We start from the raw sequence: 16,514 nt of genomic DNA on the forward strand, positions 1-16,514 counted from the left end.
TATTTAATTATGCTTGAAATAAAATTATTTCAAAATAAAGTTTTAGATATTTTATCATTTAAATGTAATTCGAATTGGCCTATTCAAAACAACCTACTTCATTACTTGAAAATTGTATTCTCAAACAAAAACAAATTTATTGCTTCATCTACAAGTCATGATTATGCATATGTTCCGTTTCTTTTTTGAGTGCGACTAATTCTCACGGTTCAAACAAATAGTCCGCAAACACATTTAACCATTTAACCAGACGCATAATTTGTTGTCTGACGGGCTTGAACCCAGAATCTCAAGGAGACTGGAGATATCCACCTTTTATTACCGCTAAATTGTTCCGGTTGTTATTTTTACTTTTGTTGCGTTAATTTTAATGAGTATTCTATAGGGAAACATTCTAATTTGACCCATTTTTAATTTTTGTCTATTAAAAAAAAAATATAATTTTAAAAGTAATTAGGAATATAATAAATTTTATAATATTATATATAAAATTATTTTATCATTTATTTTTATGAAAAAACGGTTAAAACCATTTCATAAAAATTCTAAATGTGGAGGATCAAAAATCAAAGTTAAACAAACTTTAGCTATGATTAAGGATGACAATTAAAATACCCTAAAAAAATATCATCTCTTTTTTATTTCTATTTTCTCTTATTAATATGTCTTCTAAGTTCTAACTATGGATGAACAAACGAGTAAAACCGATCCGTTTTGTTCGATACGTATTAAATCCAAACTAAATTAATCAATCCGTAATTCAAATCATTTCACTAATTAATACAGATTGAATTAAATATGATTTGGATAATCCAAACTAGAAGAAATTTATATATATTTATTTTATTTTTGTAAATGTCTAACTTAAAATTATTTAATAAAATTGTTTTTATAATTAATTCATTTATTTTATTTGTATTTAATAAAAAAATTCTTAAAAAAATGTTGAACAAGTGATGCGAAAATAAGTCAAAAATATATTATATTAAACTGAAATTTAAAGAAAATCAAAATTAAAAAATATGTTTTTATTTAAATAGTTTGAATAATTTGAATAATCCTAATTTAATCAAATCTAAACTCAATCGAATCCGAAATATCTAATTCAAATTAGTATTTCGAATTTGAATCGAATTTTGGATTAATCTACCCAATTCTCACCCTAGTTCTAACTCCAATTCTCACCCTAGTTCTAACTCCATTAGAACTTTTTATATTCTTTAACATTACTTTATACATTTACCATTTTGATCAATTCACTTGTTACCACAAAATATGAAGTAAAACAAAAATAAACAAATAAATGTCTTTTAATTTATTTATAATAATTATTTAATATAAAATTATAATAAGATTAAGAAAAAAGAAATAAATTTATTGTATATGAAATTAAGTATCTTTCCACATCACAATCATGATTTATGATAGAAGTTTATATAGGAGTATTCTTTCTATCTTATTCAATTAAGTATATGACAAAATACAATAATTATCATTTATATGACTCAACCATAAATTGTCAATTTTTATAACTGTATGATTTTAAAAAAATATATTAATTCTTAAGTTTATCTAGTCATATTTGATATTTCTGTATTATATATTCAATTATTATTTCGCCATCTCTTGTTAGGGCATGAATGAAAGTCCTAAAGCTCTTTGACTTTATTTTTTTTTCTGGTAAAAATATTAAACAGTTAAGTTAATATTACTATTTAACATATCAAAATATAATTGTGCTTAATTGAAATCTCATTTTATATTCAGATTATCGATTCAGAAAATCTACCTATATTGGTAAAAAAAAAATTAAACAACAGTTTCTATTATAATTAATTATCCGATAAATAATTTTATACCAAATAAAAAAAAGACCATAATCTAGATGATTACAAATAAACTTATAAAACAATTGTATATAACAAACAAAAACAAATAACTTATGAATTTTAATTTTGACCTTTTGTTTACAAATTTTCAAATAGATATTAAAGCTTGTTTGATAAATTTAGAATATTTCTAAATAATTGACCATTCCATCAAATGTTATTTTTCCAATTTCATCATCCAATATATTATCAAATTAAATACTAAAAACACTTTCCTTTTATTTTTATAATATTTTAAAATATTATGAATATTTTGATATTGAAATAATCTAAACAATCCATTTTTACCTAAAATATTATATTTTCAAATAAACAAATATATCAAACAAGAACTAATTACAAATATACTTCTTTAATTAACAATAAAGTTATGTTGCTCTATTATTAGTTTTAACTTTTTATAATATGTGTCAAATTGGGACAATTTATTATTTTTATAAATATTATTTATCTCACTTAAAATTTAATTTAAACAAAAAGAACTAATTAATTTAATTATACTTATATATAAACAACTTTGTATTCATGTATATGGATTAATTATCATTTGAGGCTCGAACTTGAGAGTTTTTATTAAATAGGGCTCGAACTTTAAGTGGATCCGTTTAAAGCTCCAACTATAAATTATTTTACGATTTAAGGCTTTTCTACAAATTGACGTTTACTCCGTTTGTTTTTTTGTAAACTAAACTTCTTCTCTCTTCTTTCTTTTCTCTTCACACATTCTTCTTCTCCGACAAACTCATCTTCTTCCATTTCATTCTTCGTATAATCATATTCCTTCTCCTTATTACAATTCTATATATTAATCACCAATATATTTCTTCTTAAATTGATTGTAACAATAACATTTAATTATCAGATTGATAGACTTTATAGAACTATATCCTTCTCTTTTTCCATATTATATGTTGGAGAATAAGTTAAAATTTTTATCAGTTGTGTCAAATGTAAACAGAATTAAATATTCTTGAAGAATTGCACCATAGACAAATTAGTCAGGAATCCTATCATGTTCAACTTCTTGCTTTCTAACCCTTGAAAATTAAAAAACAGTTCATGCTTCTATGTTAATGTATTTAATTTGCAATGAATAAAATATAATTTTGCCTGAAAACTAGATTAAGGACAATGAATAACCGGGTATTAGAATCTAACATGATTCTTGGTATAAAAAACTAGCATTAACTATCACATTTCTAACAACATTAATCATATCTTGGATTGTTTAACGTATATGAATTCTTCAATTGATAAGAATTAACCTTAATGACACGGTATCAAGACAATTAGATCTTCGGGGCACAAACTATTTTTAACTATTGGGTGAACAAAAAAGCATGGCTTGCTGCAATATCTCCTAATATGAACTATGTCTGCATCGATTAATGTTGATACAATAATATATGTGAGTGTGGTTATTTGAAAAATGAGATAGAAGAAGAAAGGTGGGAAGAATAAGATGGGTTAATGGAGGAAAAGTCATGGAAGAATGGGGAGGGATAGAGTGATTTTTTTGTTTGAATTAGTCAGGTGTAATTAAATAAAAATAATATATATTGTCACTTTATTTAAAACAAACGAAGTAAATATCGGTATGTGAAAAAACCTGAAATAAAAAAATAATTGTTAGTTCGAACTTCAAATAACTCAACTCAAAGTTTGAGCCCTATCAAACTTCAAATAACTCAACTCAAAGTTTGAACCCTATTTGATTAAATCATCTCAAGTTCGAGCCTCCAATAGTAATTGAACTAAATAATGTATATGAGAAATTTCTAAGATCTTTATATACAAATAAAGATATGTTTGATTTGGAGTTATTTGAATAAAAGATGGGTTATGGAATTTAAATTATTATTTATGAAAAAATAAATTATTTTAGTTAAATTATTATTAAAATATTATTTTGAATTTAATATTTGAATTTATAATAAATAAAATATAAATGATTTGAACTTTATTGATAACTATATTCATTTGATTGATTAAGTATTTATGATTAGATAATGACCCATATCAAACAAGCTCAAAAGTATATATATGATGTGGATTATTGGGAATTATGTTTGAACAGATCACCATCACATTAATTGTCATTATTTAACTATATATTATTCAACTTAATAATTATTAAATTACTCTTACTTTGTATTTTTAATATTTGAAATATTAAATAATAAAAATATTAGGATCATTTCATCAAAATTATTCAAAACAATAATGTTCAGATCAATTTTTTTATCTTTTAATTAATAAACCAAATTAATTATATCCAAATATAAACATACATCAAATAGATAATTATAATCATTTAGAAGTCAAAACTCTTGAACAAATTTTATTGCAAATAAGAAAAAAAAAACATGAATAATAAATTGAGAAGATTTAGTAGTAGATAAGGAGAAGCTTTGAGAGATTATAATATGATATATGATGAGTGGTCCAAAACTAAATTCAATTTTATAAAGGCGACCTGGAGATAAATCAATATTTTAAAGATATATTATTTTTTAAATAAATATAAGAAACCATAATATTTATTTTGTATTCCAGGTCTAAGTATTTGAATGAGGTGAATTTAAAAAATAAAATTGGGTGTGCTTAACAAACAAAAATAGAAAGTTAGGAATAAAAGAGAGTGGATAAATATAAATTTTTTTTTATTTTTTTTAAAAAATAGATAAAAATTAGTGTATTAAATTATTATTTTTTAAATTAGAGGATAAAGGTATGTAGAGTAATTTTTTTTCTTTCAATTTTGAAGTGGGCCTAACCCCTAAATAAATCTGCCAAACCTAAACTATTTATTTCTTATTTAATAAATGATTCATATATATATATATATATTATTTTTTAATACAAGAAGTTCAAATCATCCTATTTTTATTATCTTTCCTCTAATTGAAAATGATAGAGATAAGTTCTTTGATAATTTGCTCTTATATTTATATGAATACAATCATTAAAGCAAATGATATAAGTCATAAACAAATTAAAATAAAAAGTGTAATATTAATTTATTTCAAAATAAAATGTTTTAATTAAAATAAAATGAGAAGTAATTCTTTAGTGGATAATAAAAAATAAATTATTTAAAATGAATGATTAATATATTTTAATTTTTTTATATAATTAAATATTATTTCATCAATTTTCTCTTCAATTATTTCACTTAACTAAATATTTTTTATTTTATTTTTTAAAGTCCACATTATATTTAAATAGAAGACAATTAAAACCAAAAAATATTATTTTACTTATTTTTTTTATTTATCACGTCACTCATTCTTTAACTAAAATATTAAAATGAGAAATGATTAGAGAAAAAATTTGTGAGATTGAATTTGAGAAGGAATGATAATAGATTTTTTCTGGTAGGCTAAAAAATAATAAATTTTTTCTCTCTCATTATCAGAAAAAATAATGATAATAGATGATTTTTAAGAAGTGATGATTATTTTTGATAAAAAAATTTAAAAAGTATTGATATATAAAAATAAAATAAAAAATAACAATTTAAAATAAAGAGTATTTTAATATTTTAGATAATAAAATCAATAATATAATTTATTGAAAAATAATTAATTGAAAAATTAATGTTTAATTTATTTTAATAACTCAACATAATATTTTCTGATACAAATTCATTTTGAACATGGTCATAATAATTTAATATTAGTCTCATTAAATTAAATAAAAATAATTCAATTCAAACATGGCCGAAGTTTCCTGACACATTTGACGTGGAAATAAAGGTAGAATCGTATAAGCACTCGACACGACACGATATATATTAACTCGCGATTAATTGAAATTAATTGAAAAGACGAGAAAGAAGACAAATTGAGATTTCACTCGCGATAAATTGAAAAAAGAGTCATGGACGTTAGTACCGAATATTCACTAGAATTAATTATGTGGTTTCAGTTCCGCGAATTCCCGCAAACCCTAGCTTCCATTACTTGATAAGTAAGTTATCATATCATGATAACTTATATATAAGTAAATATTCTTATCAGATTCTAAAATGATAAGTTATACTTATTACTGATAAGTTATCGGATAGTTGTAGTAAAAGATTGATGTCATGCCAAACGCATTCTCTTCCCTCTTTTCTCTCTCCTTTATCTTGTCTCTCATCTTCCGCAGCCTCTCTCGTCAGAAGAGCTTTTATACAGAAACCCTAGAAATCACACAAATTCTTCTTCGTTTTCAAGCCAAAGTTTCTGGATCTGCTTGTTTGGTGAATCGACCGACGATTACTTTGTTAAGATTCGACTTTTGATTGTGGGCAATGTCGTCGTTGAGTAGAGAATTGGTATTTCTCATTCTCCAGTTCCTGGAGGAGGAGAAATTTAAAGAATCGGCTCATAAGTTAGTTTCTATCATCTCTTTTTTATATTGATTCTTCATATCTCTATAAGTGCATGTTATGATTTGTAGTTTGAAGTTTTTTAGAAGGTGGGTATGTGTGTTTTTCATCTTTCTGTAATTTTGATAAAGTTGCAGGTTCTTTGAAGAATTATTATATAAATCTTTCATTGAAAATAAAGATTCATTAAGATTGGAAATGGAAATGGAAATGAAATGAAACAAATCTATTAGAGATTGAATGTTTTTAATTGAATTGGGTTGTGCTTGTTTTGTTTTGTTAGGCTTGAACAAGAAACAGGGTTTTTCTTCAATATGAAGTATTTTGAGGAGAAAGTATTAGCTGGTGAATGGGAAGAAGTGGAGAAGTATCTTTCTGGATTTACGAAAGTTGACGACAATAGATACTCCATGAAGATATTCTTTGAAATCAGGAAGCAGAAGTATCTAGAAGCACTTGATAGGTAACATCGAGATTTGATTTAACTTCAGTGGTTGATATCTGTTGTCTTATTTGCTTATGATGTTTTTGAAATGATCAGGCAAGACAAAGCTAAGGCTGTTGATATACTTGTGGGTGATTTGAAAGCGTTCTCTACATTTAATGAAGACTTATATAAGGAAATTACTCAGCTCTTAACGCTTACCAACTTCAGGTACATAATTGATTTTGCCTTATGCGTTACATTCTCATTACTGTTTTATCGAAAGAGTATTTATGCTTAGGAATCTTGACTGTAAGAGGGGTGGGGTGTCAATGAAAGAAAATTATTTGGTTAGGGTTGCAATTACCAAAAAATGAAAGTAGGACTAAAACGTTGTTGTTTAGAAGCTTAACGAGTATTTGAAGACCTCACACAGGATTTGTGTATATCAAGTTTGGTCACCACCTTGGGTTTAATCTCTGTTTTTCTTTTTTCAGGGAAAATGAACAGTTATCCAAATATGGTGATACCAAGACAGCTCGAAGCATAATGTTGATAGAGCTTAAGAAACTAATAGAAGCGAATCCTCTTTTTCGCGAGAAGCTTGTTCTTCCTACTTTAAGGTCTTCAAGACTGCGGACTTTAATCAATCAAAGGTAATTTTTTTCTGTGATTGTTTACTAATGATTTTGATCTTGTTTCTTTAGCTCACAAAGGGCTTGTATTATGTTTGAGACCAAGTTTATTTCTGTCTGCTGTATTTCATTATACATATTCTCAACAATAAGCAGACAATCATTCATAACATTTCTTAATTGTAACTTAATTAGAGCATGTCTTTGTAGGCATAATAATGAGTTCGTAATATTTCTTAGTTAGCATATACAATGTTCCAAATCAATTTTGTGTGTTCTTCTACAACTTCATTCATGTTTTATGATTACTAATGTGTATTACTCTGATAATGTTATATTGCTATTGGAGATTTATTAATTCAATAGGTTGTTCATTCTTTAAGTATACAAGCACAAGTTCTTCATTGGGCTCTTTAATTGTATTCTTGTTAACTGATGTTGGTTTTATGGGTTTTCCAGTCTGAATTGGCAGCATCAGCTCTGTAAGAATCCAAAGTCTAACCCAGATATCAAGACCTTATTCACCGATCATACTTGCAACCCTCAAAATGGAGCTCTTGCACCTGGTCCTGCTACTATTCAAACTGCTGCACTTGGAAAACCTCCTATTTATTCATCATTGGGAACACATAGTGTATGTCAGTCTCCATATCATTGTTTCATTTGTATCCTGTAATTGCTAAAAAAAAATAGGAGAATAAATGCTTGATGATTTATTATTGTATAATAGCTTATCCTTCTAAGGAAAATGAATAATATTTGTGTACTGTCCCAGCAGCCATTTATGCCAGCTGCAACGACAGGTAATGCTAATGCTTTAGCAGGTTGGATGGCAAATGCTGCTGCTTCTTCATCTATTCAAGCGGCTGTTGTTACAGCTTCCTCTTTACCCGTTCCACCAAACCAAGGTTAACTATTTTCTTGTATGTAGAAGAGTTTCATATATGATGCTACTATATGTATGATAAAGGTTTTCATCTGACAACCATGCAGTGAATTTCATATTTTTTTTTATGGTTTAGTGAAAATGCAAAACCTTTAATGGCCTTTAATTGTTTTCAAGTCATTTGCATTTATGTGATGCTTCTCTATTCCTATCAAGTTGTCATGGCCTTTTCATTTAAGGAGAGAAGAAGATGGTGGCTGTCCTCAGTAAATTTCCATATAGTAAACCATGCACTAAGTAGTTAGTTGCTGGCATTATAATGCTTCACTCTCATACTCGCGAATAATCTTGACATAATTAATTGCATGGCATGAAGAAATGGTCCATGAGGGAGGTGATTGTTGAGTTTTGATGGATATCTCTTTGTGATTTAAATAACTCTTATTCTTTTTCATGAACAGTCTCATTATTGAAGCGTCCAATAACACCACCAACCACCCTAGGTATGGTTGATTATCAGACTGGTGAGAATGAGCAGATAATGAAAAGACTGCGGCCTCTACAATCTGTTGAAGAGGTAACTCCAATATCTGATATTTGCAGAATATTTGAAAATGAAAACTAGAAAACAGATGTATAATTGAACTTTTTGCAAGATTTCCTTGGATTCATAATGTTATGGAGGAACCATTTTTGTTCAGGTTACATACCCACCCCGACAGCATCCTGGTTGGACCCTGGATGATTTGCCAAGAATTGTAGCTTGTTCCATGCATCAAGGATCTGTTGTTACAAGCATGGATTTCCATCCATCTCATCATACATTGCTCCTTGGTAGGATTCCGTTTTGCTTAATTGATACCCCACTGCTTCGATTGTCTTCGTATTTATCACCTCACCTTATCTTTTCTTCTAATAATTTTAACAGTTGGTTCTGCTAATGGCGAATTGGCACTATGGGAAGCTGGCTTGCGGGAGAAACTGGTTTCAAGGGCATTCAAGATATGGGATATGTCTACATGTTCTCTGCAATTACAGGTTCTTGTTAATGATCAATGTACATATGTGTATTGTTAATGTGAGAGTGGATATCATGCAATTGGGTGAAATGTTTTTGGTTGTAGTGGCATTCAGTTGTTAGGGTTCTTTCTTACCCATTTAGTTTGACAAATTTCACGGGGAAAAGTAAAAGTTATAGAGAGTCTTACACTCTCTATTTTTTTCTGAAGAATATATTGATCAAAGCAATGAATTATTTATATTTTCTTTTAGTGTAAGTATCCTTTATTAAAACTTCACTGCAAATATGAACAGGCTTCTATGGTGAAAGATACTTCTGTATCTGTTACTCGTGTCACATGGAGCCCAGATGGGAATTTCTTGGGTAAGTATTTCTAGTCACAAGCTTTAAGTTGATGTATGTGGGTATTTCTTACTCTTTTTTATTTTTACTTTTTATAATTTAGGGGCTGCCTTTACAAAACATGTGATCCATCTGTATGCTTATAATGGGCCTAATGATTTCCGTCAGCATTTAGAGGTATGTCTAAATTCAGAAGTTGCTTGTTATTTGAAAATAGTCGAATTTTTAAGTGCTTATGATTTGTATTTTTGGTTGCTAACAGGTTGAAGCTCATGTTGGTCAAGTTAATGACTTGGCTTTTGCTCACCCAAACAAACAGCTCTGTGTTGTAACCTGTGGAGACGATAAATTAATAAAGGTGGGAGAGAAAATCCCAATTTTCTTTGCATGTTTGGACAGTTCGAACATTATTATATTCTCAAGCAAATATTTGAAACAGGTCTGGGACTTATCTGGCAGAAAGCTGTTTAACTTTGAAGGTCATGAAGCACCTGTATATTCTGTTTGTCCTCATCAAAAGGAGAATATTCAGGTATAAACAACATACTTGGATAGGTTTAGGACTATAGTAGGTTTTCAATAGAAATTCCGAAGGTTTTTATCACTTACCTGGATCACTAAATGCTTCCTGCAATTTCTCTTAACTTTTACCTTGGCCAACCAATTCCTCCAATAATCCTTCTCTACTATGCTGATTTATATTCCTCTCTTGTGGGCCTGCTAATCTGTCTATTATTGTTGTCCTTATTAACTCGTGCAACCTTTCATCATGATATTTTATTTCTATTATCATTTCATTAATGACGAGCATATATCAGCTGCTTGCCTCTACAGAGGCTTAACTGTTCATACTTGTTCAGTTGTTTGTTTGCATATGTGAACCTTTTTGTCACTTGCCCTTTTATATTCCATCTTCCAGCAGAATGACATTTTCTCTTGACCTTGTGCATCCACAGTTCATATTTTCAACTGCCGTGGATGGGAAAATTAAGGCTTGGCTGTATGACAACATGGGATCTAGAGTTGACTATGATGCACCTGGGCGATGGTGCACAACTATGCTTTACAGTGCTGATGGCAGTAGGTAGGTTTATTAAGATTTAACTTATACCAGAAGATGTAAAAGTACAGTGCACCTTCAGTTATTCATTTTGTTTGAACGAATTACTTTTTCATTTCATTTTTTAAGATTTGTAACGAAGTTAATGACATCTTTCATTCTGTTTTAGGTTGTTCTCCTGTGGAACAAGTAAAGAAGGGGATTCCTTTCTGGTTGAATGGAATGAGAGTGAAGGAGCTATTAAGAGGACATATACTGGTTTCAGAAAAAAATCAAATGGCGTTGTGCAATTTGATACCACTCAAAATCACTTTTTAGCTGTGGGCGAAGATAACCTTATCAAGTTCTGGGACATGGAAAATGCCAACGTTCTATGCAGCACAGATGCGGATGGTGGGCTTCAGGTTTGTCTCAGAGTTGATCCTTTTGTTTCATTGGGGGTCTTTTATGTTCATCTTTGTGGTAATATTTTTGTTTATGCAGAGCCTTCCTCGCTTGAGGTTCAACAAGGAAGGTAATCTTCTTGCTGTAACTACAGCAGACAATGGAATTAAAATACTCGCAACTGCTGCTGGTCTTAGATCTTTAAGGGTAGTTGAAGCCTCATCTTTTGAAGCATTAAGATCTCCAATGGACTCTAACATGATAAAGGTAATCCATTTCACCAGTTCATGGAATTTCTTTTTGTGGATAGAAGTGCTGATGCAAGTGAATCTGTACTTACTATGTTTGTCTATCAGGTTTCTGGGTCTTCTGCTGTTAACATCAATCCAGTGAACTGCAAAGTTGAAAGAAGCTCTCCAGCTAGGCCTTCATCTGTTCTCGTATGTCAGCAAGCTCTTTATTTCTCCTTTTGAACCTAACACACAGAAGGAAAACAATTTAATAGAAATATAAGATGGAATGAGAAATATTGGCTGTTTTGCTTTCAATTTTTTCCATGTTAGATCATGATATGGAAAAATCTACATTTATGTTTTCCAAAAATCACAATCTAAAAAATAATCTGATCAGGCTAGAGAATAAAATCTCTATACCAAATGAAGCAAAAAATTTACACTACAATTTGATCGTGATCTAGAACTAACTTGCATACTATATGAGTAACAAAAATCATACTATAATGTAGATTTCAAGAAAATCTTATACCAAACAGAAAAAAATACACTTACATTTTTAACTTCGTCGATTCTCCAATGAGATCTGACACATATTATGACAAAGTACTAGTTTCCAAATAGGCTCATGGCTTTAGAACATTATTTCCTCATGTCATGCACCTCCAAACAATAAAACAAATCACATCATTTAATTCCCTGGACTGTTTGGAGGGATAATATGGCTGATGCTCATGTTGAATGTTACAAAATAAATTATTTTGAATAAGTTAATATCTTATACTCCATTAGGTTTGTTTGTAGTGATACAGTATACCATTTTTTTGGAATGAATCTTGTTTGATGTAAAAATGATATTTTTAGGTACATGTGTCAATGACCAAAATGTCCTTTTAGTATTTAATATGTTAAAATGTTATAAACATAAAGTAAAGATGATGAGATGTTTATTTATTTGGATTTAACCCATATGATCCACATCAATCAAGGAATTAATTGTCTTTTGTCATTTTTTAAATTTAGAATGGAGTTGATGCAATGGCGAGAAGCATGGAAAGACCAAGAATATTGGACGATGCAACTGATAAATCGAAGCCATGGCAGTTGACTGAAATTGTAGATCCTGTTCAATGCCGGACTGTTACTATGCCAGAGAGTGCCGATGCGCCCAGAAAGGTTTGGTGAATGTTCATTCTCAATATAGCAACCAATTTTACCAATTGATTCTGCAATGACCATCTGATTTTTAATATTTGTTCAGGTTTCTCGACTGCTTTATACAAATTCAGCAGTGGGCCTTTTGGTACTTGGATCTTCAGGTGTTCAGAAGTTATGGAAGTGGGGACGCAGTGAACAAAATCCAAGTGGAAAGGTAATTGTGTAAAAAAATAATCCATTTTTTAAAAATAAACATTATTTGTTCTGAAGGTAATGATGAGATAAAGAGTTATTTGGATTAAATCCAAATAACCTATATAATCAAACAAGGCCTAAACTTTGGTTATGGGTTTTGTAGGCGACTGCAAATGTTGTTCCACAGCATTGGCAACCGAATAGCGGTCTCCTTATGAGAAATGACGTTTCGGGCGTTAATATCGATGAAGCAGTTCCATGCATAGCGTTGTCAAAGAATGATTCCTATGTAATGTCAGCCTGTGGGGGGAGAGTTTCGTTATTTAACATGATGACCTTCAAGGTAATTTTGCTGCAAGAATAATTTGCAAATATCGAAGTAAATAAACATTGTAGATAAGGCTTGATATCTGTTAACGTGATGTAGGTAATGACGACGTTTATGCCACCTCCACCTACTTCAACTTTCTTAGCATTTCATCCACAAGATAATAATATTATAGCCATAGGAATGGAGGATTCCACCATCCACATATACAATGTTAGGGTGGATGAGGTAATTAATTATTCTTGTTTAGTTGAATCCATCAGATCTTTCTTAAATCAGTCACAGAAATATGTTACTTTTGTTTTTAATTTTAATTTTTATAGGTGAAGTCGAAACTTAAAGGTCATCAAAAGCGGATAACTGGATTAGCCTTTTCGACCCTTCTCAACATATTGGTTTCATCTGGGAGTGATGCCCAGGTACTGTCTAATGGTCTATTTATTGGGGAATGGAGCGACCTTTTCTTTCTTTATTTTCCTCTGTCAAGACCTGCAGAAGCTATAATTGATTAAGTTTTGCTGAATTTACTTTGTTCCAAATTACGATAATGTTCATGTTTTCTTGCTGCACCACTGGGGTGTGTATAAGTACTGCTGCTATGAATATGGAGCTTACTAATTTAATAATGTCCATTGAAACTTGGCCTTGTTTGATCTGGGGTTATTTGAATAACTAGGTAAGCTATTTTCAAATAACCCCGTCTGATGTAGGTTATGAAAAACCAAGTTATTTGGGGTTATTGGAATAGAATGATATTATGTAAGGTCACTTGATTACCAGGCTTCATTTGGAAACACAATTTTCTGGGCCAGATTTCTCATTAAGATAGGATCATGTTTGGAACGGGGTGTTCCTGAACTTAGTCTTGCCCAGATCCAAACCTAAAAAATATTGTCTATAAGATATGTACATAATGTTCCAAATTTATTGACGGGTTTTTTAGCTAGATCGGGATCTAGAAACAGAAGTGTTTCGAAATTAGGGCCAATACGATATGTGATCAATGAAATGAATTGTTTATTTTTTCGCAGCTCTGCATCTGGAGCATTGATGCATGGGAGAAGAGGAAATCTGTTCAACTACAACTGCCTGGAGGGAAATCTCCTACTGGTGGTGATACTGGAGTGCAGTTCCATTCTGATCAAATCCGTCTGTTAGTATCACATGAAACACAGCTGGCTATATACGACGCTTCAAAGATGGAACGCATTCGTCAGGTTTAAAAAACTTCTGATTGATACCTCAAGTTATATGGGAGAGCAATTCAATTCAACCGTTTCTAATAACTCATTTCTTTTTTATTCGATTTTAATTTTTTGCTGCAGTGGATCGCCCAAGATGTCCTTCCTGCACCCATATCTTACGCAACATATTCTTGCAACAGCCAACTAGTTTACGCCTCATTCTGTGATGGAAACATCGGAGTTTTTGATGCAGATAGCCTTAGACTACGTTGTCGCGTTGCTCCTTCTGTATACTTGTCACCAACAGTCTTGAATGGGTAAGGGAATTTCCGATTCATTTCTCACTATGAGGGTAATTTTGTTGTTGATTTGAATAACGATGAAATATAAATCCAAACAACCCTTCTTCAAATATCAAACAAGGTCCTAATGTCTAAACCGATTATTGGGATTTGTTATTTTTGCAGTAATCAAGGTGTGTACCCAATAGCTGTGGCGGCACATCCACAGGATCCAAATCAATTTGCAATCGGGCTGAGCGATGGGTCGGTTAAAGTTCTTGAACCGTTGGAAGCAGAGGCGAAGTGGGGATCGGCTCCTCCAACAGATGCTGATAACAATAGTCGTAATAATAATAATAATAATAATGGTAATGTTCGGGCTGGATCATCGTCGAACACAAGCAACAATCATCACACTCCTGATCAAGGTCAAAGATGAATGAAGATCTTTCTTCTTCGATCTCTTTGTATTTTGCTGCACTTAATTTTATTTTTTATTTGAAAAAGCAGAAAACATTGCAGACAAGAATTGTAGAACACTGATATTATAGCATAATTTGGTTGTAAGCTCAGGTTATATATATAGTATTCAATTTGTTCTTATTAACTGTTTGTCAGTCACGGTTATGCATATATATATATTGGATGGAAGTATAGCATATTACTATTATTATGTCCAATTTGTTCAACATACAAAATAGCAAAATATGATATCAGAATGAGATATGTAAGGTATTTCTTATGGGTGGTTTAGGCCCATTTTGGACAAGCTACATTCAGCATCAAATTCTAGAGCTTGTTTGTTGAAGGGGTTATTTAATTTTTTTTTATTATAATTAAGTAGATTATTGTGCTTGAATGATGTTTTATAAAAAAAATGTACTATTTGCTCAATTTAAGGTTGGAATATTGGTTGTTTTTGTATCAAATGAGATTATTAGCTTGAATTATCATAATTTTAGTCATTTAGGATTTTTTTAATAGACAAAATGTTTGTCTTTTTATTTTTAATTTATTTATTACATTGTATAACATGAATTGATATTTAAAATGTTTTTGAAAATATTTATTTTATAAAATTGAGTATTTTTTCGAAATCTATACATTTTAATTTGTCAAATGTGATTTAAGGGACTAAAATAATGTGTGATCTTAGAGAAGAGAAATATTTTATATTTATTTTTCACGTAAGTTTGAAATAACATAATTTATAACGTAGTGTTTTTAATTAATTTGTCACGTTTATAAATGAATTGATATTAAACGTTTTGAAAGTATTTGTTTTTCAAAACTAAGTATTTATTTTCAAAATTTACGCAGTTTAATTTGTCGTATGTGATTAGGGTAGTTAAAATAATGTGTGATCTTAAAAAATTTGAAAAAAGAAGAGATAAATATTGTATTTCTTTTTATAGAAGTTTGGAACTATTTATGTAATTTTAGCAATTTTGATATGTTTGTATTTTAAATTAATAATTTTCTTTTGAGATATATGACTTTTAACTTGCCTAATACAGTTAAAATATGTAAAAGAAGGTGTGATGTATATGAATAGTTGGAAAAAAAATTAAAAAAAGAGGATTGTTATTTTTTTCTTCTATAAATATAATAAATTAATTAAAAAATAATACTACGTTAAACTAAGAATACAAATATTCGTCCATTTAAGAGAAAATCATAAATAGTTAAAACTGTAATAGTTCAAACCTAATATAATAAAATTCAAAGTTCGAACCTATTTAAATAAAATGTCTCATGTTCCAACTTCAAATTATATTTATTATAGGTATGAACCTAGAATACAGAGATATGGTGGGCATTAAAAAAAAATTAAAATGAACATAAAAAAAATATCGAATTGGAATAAAATTATTAGATAAAAATAAGTTTTACAATTTTTTTTAAAATTTGTCCATATCGTCAAATTTAAAATCCGTCCCTGATTCATTGTCTTGTAAGGTGAACCTGATTAAAAAGAAAGAAAAAAAAAAAGTGTTATTGGTTTTTTTTCTTATAATGACTATTAGTTTTATCTAAAAATAGTACAGTGAATATTTTAATTTATTTAAAAGTAGTTTTGATATGTTGCGTTGCTTCAGTGTCGGTCCTGAGATTTGGG

At 29.4% G+C, this 16,514-nt stretch overlaps 1 protein-coding gene across 2 annotated transcripts; it reads left to right on the forward strand.

Annotated features, from left to right (window-relative positions):
* Positions 1 to 6,162: 6,162 nt before the first annotated feature.
* Positions 6,163 to 14,998, forward strand: LOC124928776 (topless-related protein 3-like). Of its 2 annotated transcripts, XM_047469024.1 has the most exons (25): positions 6,163 to 6,266; positions 6,548 to 6,727; positions 6,806 to 6,919; positions 7,186 to 7,344; positions 7,783 to 7,957; positions 8,102 to 8,231; positions 8,671 to 8,786; positions 8,911 to 9,043; positions 9,138 to 9,247; positions 9,524 to 9,593; positions 9,676 to 9,749; positions 9,835 to 9,930; positions 10,012 to 10,104; positions 10,529 to 10,656; positions 10,802 to 11,036; positions 11,116 to 11,283; positions 11,373 to 11,456; positions 12,273 to 12,425; positions 12,511 to 12,621; positions 12,766 to 12,945; positions 13,030 to 13,158; positions 13,254 to 13,349; positions 13,962 to 14,147; positions 14,256 to 14,431; positions 14,582 to 14,998. In XM_047469024.1, the coding sequence occupies exons 1-25, from the start codon at positions 6,187 to 6,189 to the stop codon at positions 14,832 to 14,834; spliced, it is 3,429 nt and encodes a 1,142-aa protein (XP_047324980.1). In that variant the 5' UTR covers positions 6,163 to 6,186; the 3' UTR covers positions 14,835 to 14,998. The 2 variants fall into 2 exon arrangements, with proteins under 2 accessions (XP_047324980.1, XP_047324979.1); XM_047469023.1 differs by having other exon boundaries at positions 9,835 to 10,104.
* The last annotated feature ends 1,516 nt before the right edge of the window (positions 14,999 to 16,514 follow it).

The sequence above is a fragment of the Impatiens glandulifera genome, chromosome 3, assembly GCF_907164915.1.
Source record: "Impatiens glandulifera chromosome 3, dImpGla2.1, whole genome shotgun sequence".
Classification (NCBI taxonomy): Eukaryota; Viridiplantae; Streptophyta; class Magnoliopsida; order Ericales; family Balsaminaceae; genus Impatiens; species Impatiens glandulifera.

Bases quoted from the DNA above. Each gene is read 5' to 3' on its own strand.
- LOC124928776 (XM_047469023.1), top strand. From the start codon at position 6,187: ATGTCGTCGTTGAGTAGAGAATTGGTATTTCTCATTCTCCAGTTCCTG. The intron at 9,594-9,675 runs GTAAGTATTTCT...TTTATAATTTAG, and splicing joins CCCAGATGGGAATTTCTTGG to GGGCTGCCTTTACAAAACAT. The intron at 12,946-13,029 runs GTAATTTTGCTG...AACGTGATGTAG, and splicing joins TTAACATGATGACCTTCAAG to GTAATGACGACGTTTATGCC.